Source organism: Ovis canadensis, chromosome 12, assembly GCF_042477335.2.
Source record: "Ovis canadensis isolate MfBH-ARS-UI-01 breed Bighorn chromosome 12, ARS-UI_OviCan_v2, whole genome shotgun sequence".
NCBI classification, from domain to species: domain Eukaryota; kingdom Metazoa; phylum Chordata; class Mammalia; order Artiodactyla; family Bovidae; genus Ovis; species Ovis canadensis.
The window spans coordinates 41,288,082-41,303,366 of NC_091256.1; the positions used below are offsets into that span (position 1 = coordinate 41,288,082).

General features: G+C 38.9%; 1 protein-coding gene and 1 long non-coding RNA gene across 2 annotated transcripts in view; one reads left to right on the forward strand and one right to left on the reverse strand.

Moving 5' to 3' along the window:
* CNST (consortin, connexin sorting protein) overlaps positions 1-15,285 on the reverse strand; it is an 89,190-nt gene that overhangs the window by 35,334 nt on the left and 38,571 nt on the right. Inside the window, exon 3 of the mRNA XM_069544684.1 lies at positions 3,733-3,938. Within this exon, the coding sequence (XP_069400785.1) occupies positions 3,733-3,938 (206 nt within the window). The remainder of the gene's footprint in view (positions 1-3,732; positions 3,939-15,285) is intronic.
* Positions 1-15,285, forward strand: part of LOC138416027 (uncharacterized) — a 36,031-nt gene that overhangs the window by 18,998 nt on the left and 1,748 nt on the right. The window contains exon 2 of the long non-coding RNA XR_011247482.1: positions 11,365-11,534. This is a non-coding gene — a long non-coding RNA (uncharacterized lncRNA). The remainder of the gene's footprint in view (positions 1-11,364; positions 11,535-15,285) is intronic.

Genomic DNA, 15,285 nt, shown 5'->3' on the forward strand with positions numbered 1-15,285 from the left:
AGCACTCCAATGTTCAACAATCAGTAAAATTTGGAGGACTCAACAAATGACCCAGAGAAGGCATATCCAGTGAGGTAAGATATAAAAGTGGAAAGTGGAGGGTCCTAAAAAGCAAAAGAAAATGCTGCAAAATACAGCATGTGATCAACCTGTCAGAGCTTCTAATACTTTCGGCAGGAAGAAAACTGAGGACTAACAACTAGATTCACATGAGCATGCAACACGGAGATCAATCCTGGCATTTACAGTGCAATTCTGGCGGAGCAGTTGCACAAAGGCCAGACTGGAGTGAGTTCAAGAGTCATCTGAATGTGGAATGTTACCTAGGTAGAATTCTTGCCCAAGGTATTTTAACCTGAATCAAATCGAAGAAATAATCAGACAGATCCTAATTATGGGACATTTCTACAAGAACTCTTAACTCTTCAGACGTGTCAATGTTATAAAAGCAAAAATAAACAAATAAAACAGAAGGCAGGGAATTGTTCTGGATTACTAAGGATTAAAGAATGTTCACAACCAAATGCAATGTGTGCTCTTTTACTGGATCCTGGATCAGAGGGAAACCAATTATAATGAATATTTGTGGAATAACCTGAAGAAACAAATATAGGCTCTATATTAAATAATATTAAACCAACATTTCATTTCTTGGGGTTGATAATGGCATTGTAAGTTATTTAGGAGAGTGTCATTGTTCTTGAGGAATTTATGTGCAAGTATTTAAGGGTGAAGTGATGTAATGCCTGAAAATTACTTTAAGATGTTTCATGGGAAATAAATATGTGGGGTAGGGTTGAGTGGGAGGAGGGAAAAACAAAATCTGGCAAAATGTTAACAACTGTCAAATTCAAGTGAAAGGCACAGTGTGAGCTGCTGGGAATTACTAAATAATGGAAAAAAAAAAGTCACTCCACTTCTCTCTAACTTGTGTTTCCCATGAGAGTAACTCACAGGATATTTTGTATTCTTGGACTACAGAAGTCAGTCATCAGCTGACTGCTGTTACCCTGGTGTCTCAGCTTACTGCAGTCTCAGCCATCTCTTTCCAAAAGCAAGCAACGTTTGAATTAGTGACAGAGAAATATAGTTCCGCTTAATGTTTAATTACTTTTATGTTAAGTATACGAAGTGTTATTGATACGTTAAGTACTTGTACATGCAGTATTTCACTGAGTCCTCTACAACATTACAGAAGATGAAACTAAAAGCTGCTTAGTTTGTTAGTAGTAGGGTTACGGTTAGATTTTAAAGTAGAGCCAGAGCCCATACTTTAAAGCCACCACTATATTCTCTAATCTTCTTTGCCAGGAGAGGACAGACTGCTGAGGTATTTCAGAAGCAAAACCTACAGGACTCAGCAAACTGACATGTTCCTAGGGGATGAAGGTGGAGTTCTACTTTGAGACATTTAAAAAAATTAAATAATCTGCATCTGATCAAGACTGTTATCATCTTCCTGCCTAAAAATGTGATTTTCTACTAGATCTGCTTCAGCTATGGGATCACCTGCTAGTAGAAAAGCGCATTCTCCTTACATTTAACGTAACAATATCCCAGTGACATAAACTGCTTGAAAAGATTTGGCTACACTTAGCTGTTTCTATTTACTCCAAATGTCCGTTTCCCCAACTTATTATTGAAATTCTACAGAAGACTTCAAAGAATAGTAAAATCAACAGTCATATACCTTTATTTGGATTTGTCAATTATTGACATTTTGCCAAATCTTCTTTTTCTTTCCCTTTCTTATACATTTTTTCCCACTGAAATATCTTAAGTTGCAGCCATTATATAACTTTACTCCTAAATACTACTTGCACGTGTGTTTCCCAAGAATAAAGACACTCTTCTACATGACCTTCAATTCCATTATCAACCTCAAGAAATTTGACAATGATGCAATAGTAGTATTATTATACAGTCAGTATTCAAATTTCTGTCAGGTTGTCCCCAAAACACATGCTTTGAGAGATGTGGGTTCGATCGCTGGGTCGGAAAGAGCCCCTTGAGTAGGAAATGGCAACCCACTCCCGTATTCTTGCCTGGAAAATTCCATGGATGGAGGAGCCTGGTGGGCTACAGTCCATGGGGTTGCAAAGAGTCAGACACAACTGAGCAACTGAGCACAAAACAAAGCCCTACAATTATAAGGAACTTGCTTTGTAAGGGAGTCTTATATCTCCCATTTGTTAAGATGATGATAATGTCTCTCTAGATTGTTTGGAGAATGAAATAACAGTGTAAATATCTTTTACAAACTCAATCCATTGTACAAATTCAAAGAAGGCTGAAAGATTAGAAAGCTGCCTTGGTATTGGTGGTTCTCAACTACAGTTCTCAACTATGGTAAACATGTATTATATACGTCAGCAACACACCAGAGGTCAAAAAGTAGTACACATTTTCTCGAAGGCATTCTTCAAGCCCAACAAGGAGGTAATATAAATTTGTAAGAATATGTGTTTTCCTGCATTGGGACAAAAGCTGTTTTACTTTTAAAAAATTATTCCCTGCTTATTGCAAATGTTTAATGAAACAGGAAGCGTGAGTGAAATAAAATTGAAGCTTCTTCCAATCCCATATATGAATTATTTTCATTTTGAAAAAAGAAAGTAAAACACAGCTCATAAATACCTTAATCTTTTCAGAATTATCTCGTGTAAAAAACCTTCTGTATTACTGTCCTTAAGGTCTCCCAGTCTCCAGGCACTCCATCTTCTAGTTTACCTTCTCAATCATCAAGAGTTATATTTCTAGAATTCTAATTTTGGCACCTGCATAATCAAAAGCTCTCGGCCTCTAAAAGCAAGACCTTAATGTTACAAGTTATCCAATCTTAATTCTCATCTCTCTTCCATCTTAATCTTCAAAATAATATCCCAGTCATGTCTTTGCAAAGGCTGATCTCTTTTTGTACCAGTTCACTTTCTTTATCTATTGTGAGCCTATAAATCCTGCAAAACCCAGCTCAAGAATCACCTTATTTCTGCCTAATGTCCAAAGGACAAAGTTAATCATGCATCTTGTGCTTTTGCTGAACGTGAAGCACATACCTACTCTAATACTTTATACAGACTTCTATCATTAGTTAGCTACATAATTGTTTTTCCTATTCCACAGTGTCGTCTTAAGGACATGTTCTTATGTAATCTGTTTGCCTAGTGTCTAGCTTAGTTTTGGGTACCTTGTTGGTACTTACTAAGCACTTTCTACATTGACTCATTTGTACAGTACACTGACTCTCAACTGTACACACCAAGTAAAAGAAGGGGCTTCCCTGGTGGCTCAGTAGTAATCAATCTGCCTGTAATGCATGAGATGCAGGAAACGTGGGTTTGATCCCTAGACTAGCAAGATTCCCCAGGAGTGGGAAATGTCAACCCATGCCAGTATTATTGCCTGAGAAATCGCATTCAACAGAGGAGCCTGGCAGGCTACAGTCCACGGGATTTCAAGAGTTGGGCACAACTTAGTAACTAAACCGCCACCACCACCAAGTAAAAGCAGCTAGCAATTGAATGAGCCATAGATTGATGATCCAAACCAACATGTGGCCACCAGTCAGTGATATGTCAGATTTCCTACCAGCTACTGATCCAAGGTCACCTTCTCCTGGACTCACCAATGACAGGTGGAGCAGAATCATTTACAGAGAATTGGATTTTAGATTATTACAAATATTGGCCCCAGAATTTCAGTGAGGCTGCAATTGAAAGTTCAGCAAGATACCTGGTGAAGGCAAAGGGGAAGTGCTCTTGAATCCAACTGCTCAACTTCACCTCGTATAAGTGAGAACAGAGATTGCAGAACCAACTTTGAGGCTTCCAGTTGATCGTTAGCATTTACTTCTGCAGATTCTTCATCACTAACGGCATGTGTGGCTACATGTAGTATATTTTCTTGCATTAAAGGTGTGGTATCTTCTGAAGAAAGTCCTTTGAGAGTAAATAAAATGCTCACATTAGAATAAATTTCCATCATGGTAGAACACCTTAAAATAATTATGCCTTTTAACCATAAAATTTTCAAATAAAACTGATTATATGAAAAAAAAAACCCACAGAAGCCACAAGTTATTTCTCTCATTAAGATTCTGCTTGACATCTGATTCTATTAGCAATTAGCTAACAGAAGCAATTCTGTTAGTTCTATATAAACTTTTCTATTTACAATACATTGTAGATTAAGAATTTAATTTATATTCTTAATTAAAAATATTAAAAAAAGAGAGATCTAAAGAAAAGTATGTAGGTTAAAATCTGACCAAAAACTTGACTCTGCCAAAGGAAAAATGAATTAACTATAATTTGAAGTCATACTTTGCTCTAAATGAAATAGCGCTAAATGAGAAAGTAAATGTGGCTATCATATCAAAGGCTAAAGAAGTTAAGCCATCTTCTCCAGACTCTGGTCTGATACCTTTAGAACTACCTCTGGAGCCCAGGAGAGCAGAGAGAATCAGATGTCCAGAGCTAATGGTCACAGAGACTTTCTTCCTAGTAAAAAAGAGTAAAACAAACTTGGGGAAAAAAAAAAATCAGTGACTAAATCCTTGGCCCAGAGCTCCTGAAATAACACACCAAATTTTAAAACTCTAAACATAACACATTATAACTTTATCCTTCACTGAAATCTCAGCATGAGTTCTAATTTTCACACTGAAATTGAATAGACTGCGTACATCTGTACTTACCTTCAGCTAGTCCGTCTAGGGAAGGATCTTTCTCAGTAATTTAGTGTATGCATACCATGACTGAAGATGCCTTCGGCCTGGAGATGGCATGCCATTTTATTTTGTAGGAATGGTATTTGTGAAAGACAGGAATGATTTTTCTGCTTTCTAATTTTCTAACTGCAATGGTGGTAATGCCAATGTAGGAAGAGAAGCTTTCTATAGAGAACTACAAAGAAACTAAGATAAATACTGTTTTCTTCCCTTTTCCTCTCAGCCACACTACTATACCCAAGACATTAAATTACAGAAGACTGTAATAAGGCGAATCACCCAAATTCTATATTTCTCTTAATTAAATTCTTCTTAATTTTTTATTAAATGTTTGGTAGAATTCACCAAGGGGCTTTCCAGGTGGCTCAGTGGTAAAGAACCCACCTGCCAATGAAGAAGACCCAGGTTCAGTCCCTGGGTCGGGAATATCCCCTGGAGGAGGGAATGGTAACTCACTCTGGTATTCTTATCTGGAAAATCCTATGGACAAGGAGCTTGGAGGGCTATAGCCCATAGGGTCACAAAGAGTCAAACACGACTGAGTGACTGAACAACAATGATAACAAAATTCACCTATGAATTAAATGTTTGGTAGAATTCATTTAATGAAAAATTAGTGTCAATCCTTCTCAGACTTTTCCAAAAATCAAAGAGCAGGGAACAGTCTCAATCTCATTTTTACAAAGCCAGCATTACCCTGATACTAAAGCCAAATAAAGATATCACATAAAAGGTAAACTATAAGTAAATGTCTCTGATGAATACAGGTGCAAAAATTCTCAACAAAATACTCAGCAACTTAATTCAACAGCACATTTAAAGGATCGGACACCGTGATCAAGCAGAATTTATTCCTGGGATGCAAGGCTGATTCAACATACATTAACCAATCAGTGTCATACAGCACAGTAACTGAATGAAGGATAAATAACACATGGTCAACTCACTGGATGTGGGAAAAATTATTTAACAAAATTCAATATCTTTTAATGATAAAACTCTCAACATAGTAGGTACCTCAACATGATAAAAGCCATATATGACAAACTCACAGATAACATCATACTCAGCAATGAAAGGTTAACATATTTTCCTTGAAGATCTGGAACCAGACAAGGGTGCCTACTCTCACCACTCCTATTCAACATAGTACTGGAAGTTCTGGTCAGAGCAATCAAGCAAGAAGAAATGAAAGGCATCCAACTCAGAAAGGAAGATGTGAAACTGTCTCTGTTTGCAGATAATATAATCTTATAGATGGAAAACCCTCAAGACTTCACTAAAAAACTGTTAGAACCAACAAATGATTTCAGTAAAGTTACAGGATATACAATCACCATATAAAAATCAGTTGCATTGCTATATACTAACAGCAAACTATCTGAAAAACTATTTTATTTACAATAGTATTAAAACAACAAAGTACTTTGGAATAAATTTAACAAAGTAGATGAAAGCTACTGTTGTTGTTGTTCAGTTGCTCAGTCACGTCTGACTCTTTGCGAACCCATGGACTGCAGCACGCCAGGCTTCCCTGTCCATCATCTCCTGGAACTTGCTCAAACTCATGTCCATTGAGTCCGTGATACCATCCAACCACCTCATCCTCTGTTGTCCCCTTCTCTTCCTGCCTTCAATCTTTCCAGCATCAGGGTCTTTTCTAATGAGCCGGCTCTTTGCAACAGGTGGCCAAAGTGTTGGAGCTTCAGCTTCAGCATCTGTCCTTCCAATGAATATTCAGGACTGACTTCCTTCAGTAATGACTGGTTTGATTTCCTTGCTGTCCAAGGGACTCTCAAGAGTCTTCTCCAAGGTCAAAAGCATCAATTCTTTGGTGTTCAGCCTTCTTTATGGTCCAACTCTCGCATCTGTACATGACTACTGGAAAAACCATAGCTTTGCCTATACAGACCTTTGTCGGCAAAGTAGCCCTCCAGAGTCCTCTGTCCACAGGGATTCTTCAGGCAAGATTACTGGAGTGGGTTGCCATGCCGTCCTCCAGGGGATCTTCCCAACCCAGGGATAGAACCTAAATCTCTCGCATTGCGGGTGGATTCTTTACCATCTGAGCCACCAGGAAAGCCCATGATTACTAGAGTGGGTAGCCTATCCCTTCTCCAGGGGATCTTCCCAACCCAGAAATTGAACCGGGGTCTCCTGCACTGCAGATGGATTCTTTACCAGCTGAGTTACCTGGGAAGCCTGAAAGCTATTGAAGAAGACACAAATAAATGGAAAGATATACTATGCTCATGGGTTGGAAGAATTAAAAAATAACTACGCTACTCATAGTAATCCTCAGATTCAGTGGAATCCCTATCAAAATTGCAATGGCATTTTTCAAAGTATTAGAAAAGGTCTTAAAATTTATATGGAACCATAAAAGATCACATATAGGCAGAGCAATCACGAGCAAAAAAAAAGAAAAAACAAAACCAACAAAGTTAATAGCATCTGACTATGAGATTTCAAAAACTACTACAAAATTATAGTAATCAACAATAACATAGTTGGCATAGTAACAGATGCACAGAACACTGGGACACAATAGAGCATCACAACAGAGCAACAGATTTGTTTCTACACATTTATAATCTTTATCAAAAATGCAAAGAACACACACAATTAGAGAAAGGACAGTTTCTTCAACAAAGAGTGCTACGAAAACTGGCTTTCCACATGTGGAAGAATGAAATTGAACTCATCTCACTACATATGCAAAAAATCAGCTTGATATGGAATTGAGATTTGAATGTAAGACCTGAAACCATGCAACTATTAGAAGACAATATAGGGGAAAAGCTTCCTGACACTGATGTAGATGAGACTGTTTTGGACATGACACCAAAAGCACAGGCAACAAAAGCAAAAGTAGGCAGAAGGGATTTCACCAAACTAAAAGCACAGTAAAGGAAACAATCAACAAAGGGAAGAGACAGTCTATGAAGTGGGAGAAAGTATTTGCTAACCATCCATCTAAAAAGGGGTTAATATCCAAAATACATAAGGAAGTCAAACCACTCAACAGCAAGAAAACAATGTGACCGAACTGTTGGTGGAAATGCATATCGGTATGGTTATTATGGAAAACAGTACAAACACTCCTCAAAAATGTAAGACTAGAACTACCCTGCTGCTGTTGCTAAGTCGCGTCAGTCTGTCCGACTCCGTGCTACCCCATAGATGGCAGCCCACCAGGCTCCCGCGTCCCTGGGATTCTCCAGGCAAGAACAATGGAGTGGGTTGCCATTTCCTTCTCCAATGCGGGAAAGTGAAAAGTGAAAGTGAAGTTGCTCAGTCATGTCCGACTCTTAGCGACACCATGGACTGTGGCCTACGAGGCTCCTCCATCCATGGGATTCTCTAGGCAAGAGTACTGGAGTGGGGTGCCATTGCCTTCTCCGAGATGATCCAGCAATTCCACTTCTGGGTATGCACACAAAGGGAACAAAATCAAGAATCAAAATGATTATCTACACTCTAAGGGTCATTACAGCATCACTTACAGTAGTTCAGATATGGAAATAACCCAAGTGTCTGTCAATGGATGAACAGCTGAAGAAAAGGTGATGCACAGATACAATGGAGTATTCTTCAACTGTGAGAAAGAAGGAAATGCTACTTTGTATGACAACTTGGATGATTTAGGAGGTCGTCATGCTGAGTGAAGTAAGCTAGACAGAGAAAGACAAATACTACATAATTTCACTTCTGAGTGCAATCCAAAAAATAAAAATTTAAAGTGAAACTCAAAGAAGCAAAGTAATATGATGGTTGCCAGGGGCTGGTGGGGGCAGACGGGGAGATGCTGATCAAAAGGTGCAGAGCTGCAGTTATGTAGGATGAATGAATCTAGAAGTCTAATGTACAGGCATGATGATTCTACATAATAATACTGTGCTGCACACTGAAAATACACCAAGAGAGCAGCTTTTAGCTGCACACATCACACAGTAATAAATGATAACTATGAAACGAGACAATGTTAACTGGTTTGACTGCATTATGTGTATCAAATCATCATGTTGTACACCACAAATATGGACGATTTAAATAAATGAAACGTCTCTGAACAAGGCTGTTCAATCATTTAAGAAAACTGAAGGTAAGGGTACCTGTGTAATACAAGTATCTTCTAGCTGCTCCACACACCCCACATGCTGTGTTTTTTAACCACTGTGACTATTTTGCATAAACCGTGGGTTACATAAACCATGGATTGCATAAACAGAAGCATATCAGAGTTTGCAAGAAAATAACTGAACGGCTTTGCAAGAAGAATTATGCAACATTGCACACTGAAGAGCAGGTTTCTGTTTTCAGTGTTGTTAAGCTTTTAAGGAAATAATTTTGGGGCTTCCCTGGTAGTTCAGATGGTAAAAAAAAATAACATCTGCTTGCAATGCAGGAGACCCCGGTTCAATCCCTGGGTCGGGAAGATCTCCTGGAGAAGGGAACGGCAACCCACTCCAGTATTCTTGTGTAGAGAATTCCGTGGACAGACCATGGGGTCACAAAGGGTCAGACACGACTGAGTGACTAACATACGTGGTGGTGCGACGGTGAAGCATCTGCCTGCAACGTAGGAGATACAAGCTTGACCCCTGGGTGGAGAAGATGCCTGGAGAAGGGAGTGGAAACCCACTCCAGTATTCTTGCATGGGAAATCCCATGGACAGAGGAGGCTGGCAAGCTGCAGTCCACGGGGTCACAAGAGTCGGACATGATTAGTGACTAAACCCCCATCACCAAAGAAATATAAATTGTTATCATACACGTAATTAAGTGACAAGGATATACTTTACACATAAAATTCAATAGGAAAACAATAGTTGGCCAAATTCTAGCTACATCAATTTTTAAACTACTTAAAATACATCCTAATTAATTTCACATTGCTAGGATAAAAAACTCGCATTGAGAAAACTATTCCCAAAAAGTTGGGAGAAGAATGACCGGGGACATAAGGGCAGCCCTGAGTGCCCTTCCTGTCTTCCAGTACTTATTAGCTATTCCTATGGCACATCAGTCAATCTTTCACTCCCTAGCCTCCCAATCGATCTCTAAACTGGGTGTTCTACCATCTTATAAAATTACTGTGAGAATTAAATGAGATAGTGAATGTAAAAGGCAGGTATCCTCCCAAAGAGCATCTTAAAATAATGTCCTGAGGCTTTACTGTCACTTGAATTAAAAAGGTCACAGGACTTGTAAAGCACTTCTGAGACAGCCCTGCTTTTTTACTTTGAAGAAAACATTAAGAGGGAAGTGTAAATAAAGCTAACGAAGCTCATATTTCTATTGTCACATTACATAACAGGAATTATAAAAACTATGTTGGCATATCAAATTGCTTATTTATTACTCACCAATACTATAAGCTTGAACACGCTTGAACTTATTTTTAGTAAAGACAATAAGGAAAATAAATACTTGCGTAACCATGAGTACTCAGAATGACTAGCATGTTGTGAATTGATATGTTCATAATGTACTAAAATATTTTAAAGTAGTCTTAACAAAGCATTTGTGTCATAACATGGAAATTCCAGTATTTTTCCATGTGAATTTCAAATTAATTATTTTTCATGTCACATTGGTCTTACAAAAGTTTTGCTTGAGAAAACTAAGACTATGTCATCAATTAATAGGAAAATTCATTCTAATACATTAAAAGTTTTCTTTTAATGGTAAAGACATATTTTAATGGTAAAGATATATTTATCATTAATGAGAAAAGCCAAATCAAAACATATACTGGTACATACAATTTCACCTTCACTACAAACTGTCATTCAACATAAATGAAGATTTCTTGTGTCAGATATGAATCTATACATACAGACAGGAACAAAAAATTCTATTTGTCTTCATCTGTGGGCTACGGTTAAAACTTGCCATTAACCAATTTGGTGTTCTATTTATAAGTATATGTAGGTGGTGACAGTCAAATCATAGGCCTTCATTTCACTTAGTATCTGTCAACTTCGTCAAGCTCTAAAATAGACATCACATTTTACATGTACCTATTGAGGTTTTATACTTAAAAAAAAAAATTACTTGTAGCTGCCTTGGGCCAGAGATTAGAGTAATCTTACCTGAGAGATTTTACTCAATTTATCACACAACAAAATTCAAACTGAATTCTGTCTGTTTTGACATGTAGTTTTATTCAACTCAGAATCTGTCTCTCATGGTGGTCAAGAGACACACCTGGGGGAGATCAGTGCTGGTACCCTTTACCTTAACTCATTAGGAAGGTACTCTAACACTAAATTACTGGCAGTATTCTCCTTTAACAATCTAGCACTGATCTACCATTTGTTAATATATTGACGACATTAACTGTTTCTCTACGTGACAGGGAGAATGATGTAACTAGATAACTTAAAGGTAAAAATCTCATAGCTAGTACTTGAGGTATAATTAATCAAGATAATGAAAAAGTATCACAGGCAAAATGGGGTTTGAAAAGATGCTACAATGAGACATCCAGGTCTAGGTAAAGACAGAAGCAATGACTATACTTAGGATAAAACAGTGAAAGTAATGATATAAACTAAGCTGATGGGGATGTTTGGGGATGGAAGAAGGGTTATTTAAAGGCTTAATGTATTTCACCCTTACGTTCATAGCAGAACTATCAACGATAGCCAAGAAAAATGGAAGCAACCTGAATGTCCACTGGCAGATGAAGGAATAAGGAAGATGTAGGACATACATTCAGTGGAATATTCCTCAGCCATAAAAAATGAAATAATGCCATTTGCAGCAACATGGATGCAACTCGAGAATATCATACTAAGTAAGTCAGAAAGGTAAATATCATATATCACTCATATGTGGAATCAAAAATACGACACAAATGAACAATCTATGAAACAGAAATACACTCACAGGCACAGAGAACTGATCTGTGGTGGTTAATGGGGGGAGAGTTGGGAGAGGGATGGAGAGGGAGGCTGGGGTTAGCAAATGTAAGCTACTACATATATATATATATGATAAACAACAAAGTCCTACTGTATAGGGTGGGGAACTATATTTCAGTATCCTATGATAATGGAAAAGAATATTTTAAAAAACAAGGTCTATTTATATAACTGAATCATCTTGCTGCATAGCAGAAATTAACCCAAAATTATAAAACTATACTTCAAATTATAACGATGAAAGTTCAATCATTTCAAATACTGTCTACTACTATTCAGAGTATAAGGATGCTCTCTTATATGCAGGTTAGTGTGACTTTAGAAAACAATCTGGTTTTTGTTCATGCTGGTCCCTCTGCCTGGTCAGTCAGCTTTTAAAGGGTTAGAGGTATGCTTCATCACTGTGACATCCACAGTAAGCATAGTGCCTGACCAACAGCACGTACTTAAAACACTTCTTGGGGAAAACGTTGGTTAAACGTTATATACCATAGACTACAGAGTATACTACAAGCCCATATTCACTATGCCACTAAATCCTCACATTATAGATGAAGCAACTGAAATTAATCAGAGAGTAAATGAGAGCCTTGGCTTGGAAGTCAAGTGCCTGCCTGTGAATTCAAAAATCAACTGCTTTCTAGTTCTGCAACTCTAGGCAAAGTCAATCTCTTTAATCCTTTATTTTCCTATCTGTTAAACAGGAATATACCCTATATGGACTCTCCTAAGAAACTCCATTTAGATGAGAGGTAAAGAAACAGTCATGTCTGACTATTTGTCATCTCATGGACTATACAGTCCATGGAATTCTCCAGGCCAGAATACTGGAGTGGGTAGCCTTTCCCTTCTCCAGGGGATCTTCCCAACCCAGGATCGAACCCAGGTCTCCCACATTGCAGGCAGCTTCTTTACTAGCTGAGCCACGAGGGAAATCCAAGAATACCGTAGTGGGTAGCCTACCCCTTCTCCAGGGGATCTTCTGACCCAGGAATTGAAATAGGGTCTCCTACATCAAAGGCAGAATCTTTACCAACTGAGCTATCAGGGAAGCCTGCCCATCAGAATAAGACCCAGTTTCCCCCTCAGTCAGTCTCTCCCATCAGGAAGCTTCCATAAGCCTCTTATCCTTCTCCATCAGAGGGCAGACAGACTGAAAACCACAATCACAGAAAACTAACCAATCTGATCACATGGACCACAACCTTGTCTAACTCAATGAAACTATGAGCCACACCATGTAGGGCCACCCAAGATGGACGGGTCATGGTGTAGAGTTCTGACAAAACGTGGTCCACTGGAGAAGGGAATGGCAACCACTTCAGTATTCTTGCCTTGAGAACCCCATGAACAGTATGAAAAGGCAAAAAGATAGGACACTAAAAGATGAACTTGCCAGGTTGGTAGGTGCCCAATATGCTACTGGAGATCAGTCGAGAAAAACTCCAGAAAGAATGAAGAGATGGAGACAAAGCAAAAACAACACCCAGGTGTGGATGTGACTGGGGATGGAAGTAAAGTCCAATGCTGTCAAGAGCAGTATTGCATAGGAATCTGGGGTGTTAGGTCCATGAATCAAGGCAAATTGGAAGTGGTCAAACAGGAGATGGCAAGAGTGAACATAGACATTTTAGGAATCAGCAAACTAAGATGGACTGGAATGGGTGAATTTAACTCAGATGACCATGATATCTACTACTATGCACAAGAATCCCTTAGAAGAAATGGAGTAGCCATCATAGTCAACAAAAGGGTCCGAAATGCAGCACTTGGATGCAATCTCAAAAATGACAGAATGATCTGTTTCCAAGGCAAACCATTCAATCTCACAGTAATCCAAGTCTATGCCCCGACCAATAATGCTGAAGCTGAACGGTTCTATGAAGACCTATAAGACCTTCTAGAACTAACACCCCCAAAAAGATGTCCTTTTCATTATAGGGGACTGGAAAGCAAAAAGTAGGAAGTCAAGAGATACCTGGAGTAACGGGCAAATTTGGCCTTGAAGTACAGAATGAAGCAGGGCAAAGGTTAACAGAGTTTTGCCAAGAGAACGCACCGGTCATAGAAAACACTATTGGAACGACTGATGCTGAAGTTGAAACTCCAATACTTTGGCCACCTGATGTGAAGAACTGACTCCTTTGAAAAGACCCTGATGCTGGGAAAGACTGAAGGCAGGAGGAGAAGGGGACAACAAAGGATGAGATGGTTGGATGGCATCACCGACTCAATGGACATGAGTCTGAGTAAACTCTGGGAGTTGGTAATGGACAGGGAGGCCTGGTGTGCTGCAGTCCATGGGGTTGCAAAGAGTTGGACACAACTGAGTGACTGAACTGAACTGAAATTAACACTGCTATTTATTCACAATTCCATGATCTATCTAATTTCAACTAAGAACACTGAGTTTTCGAAGAAAGATATTAGGAACCAAAACTACATTCACTGCTTAAAAAAAAAAAAACAAAAAACAAAAACAACTTTCCCCTGGAGAAAGAAATGGCAACCCACTCCAGTATTCTTGCCTGGAAAATTCCACGGACAGAGGAGCCTGGTGGGCTACAGTCCATGAGGTGTCAAAGAGTGGAACATGACTGAATGACTAAATTACAACAAGAGGCAGGATGAAAATTTCCAAGGTATTCAAAAAATGGTTTGAGAGGACAGGGAATGGTGATTGGCTTGATGTATTTAAGAGAATACTTGATGAGGCTTGAACTTTGAACTTCCAGTTTGTGTTAAAGGGAGTCCTCAGGCTTTTTTAATCAGCTTGCTCTGACTAAACGGGAAGAAACTGTCCAAAGACTAAAAGATGTCAGTGGGGATTCCCAGGTGGTGCTAGTGGTAAAGAACTCCAGGAACCTGCAACGCAGGAGATGGCAGAAGTGGGTTCAATCCCTGGGTTGGGAAGGTCCCCTGGAGGAGGGCATGGCAACCCACTCTAGTATTCTTGCCTGGAGAATCCCCATGGACAGAGGAGCCTGGTGGGTTTGCTATGGTCCACAGGGTCACAAAGAGTCAGACAAGACTGAAGCAACGTAGCACAAAGGTATTTTTATCCTAGATGAGTAAAAAGCAAAAAACCCCAAACTTTCCTTGACCCAATTGTTGATAGTCCTTCTCACTACATTGAGGATAGATCAAATAAAGAATCTAAGGAGTCAGAGACAATTAATGAAACAAACCAAACTCCACCACTTCCTTCAGGGTGAACCAACACCCTTTTCTCTGATCGTGTTTCATCTTGCTAAGGCTGGTAGGCAGGAATTGTTCCGAAGAAGCATGACTGCAACATACTCAGAGAGAAAGTATGTGTGAAATGGCCCTGTGACAAAGTATGTTAAGTCAGACATGAAACAGAACTTTTCTTTAAACATACTTCAAAATTAGAAAATGTCATATAGCGTAGTTTAACAATCAGGCTCAGTTTGAAGTCAGACTGCCTGGGATCAAATCCTGAGAGTGTCACCTGTGAGCAGTACAATCCTGGGCAAGTTACTTCTCTCTGTGCTTTCAGATTCCTCTTCTACAGATTGAGGCTAATTGTGGTACTTAATAAGAAGATTAAATGAGATATTTCATACAAAGCAGGTATCACAGTGGCATTCATACACTAAGTGC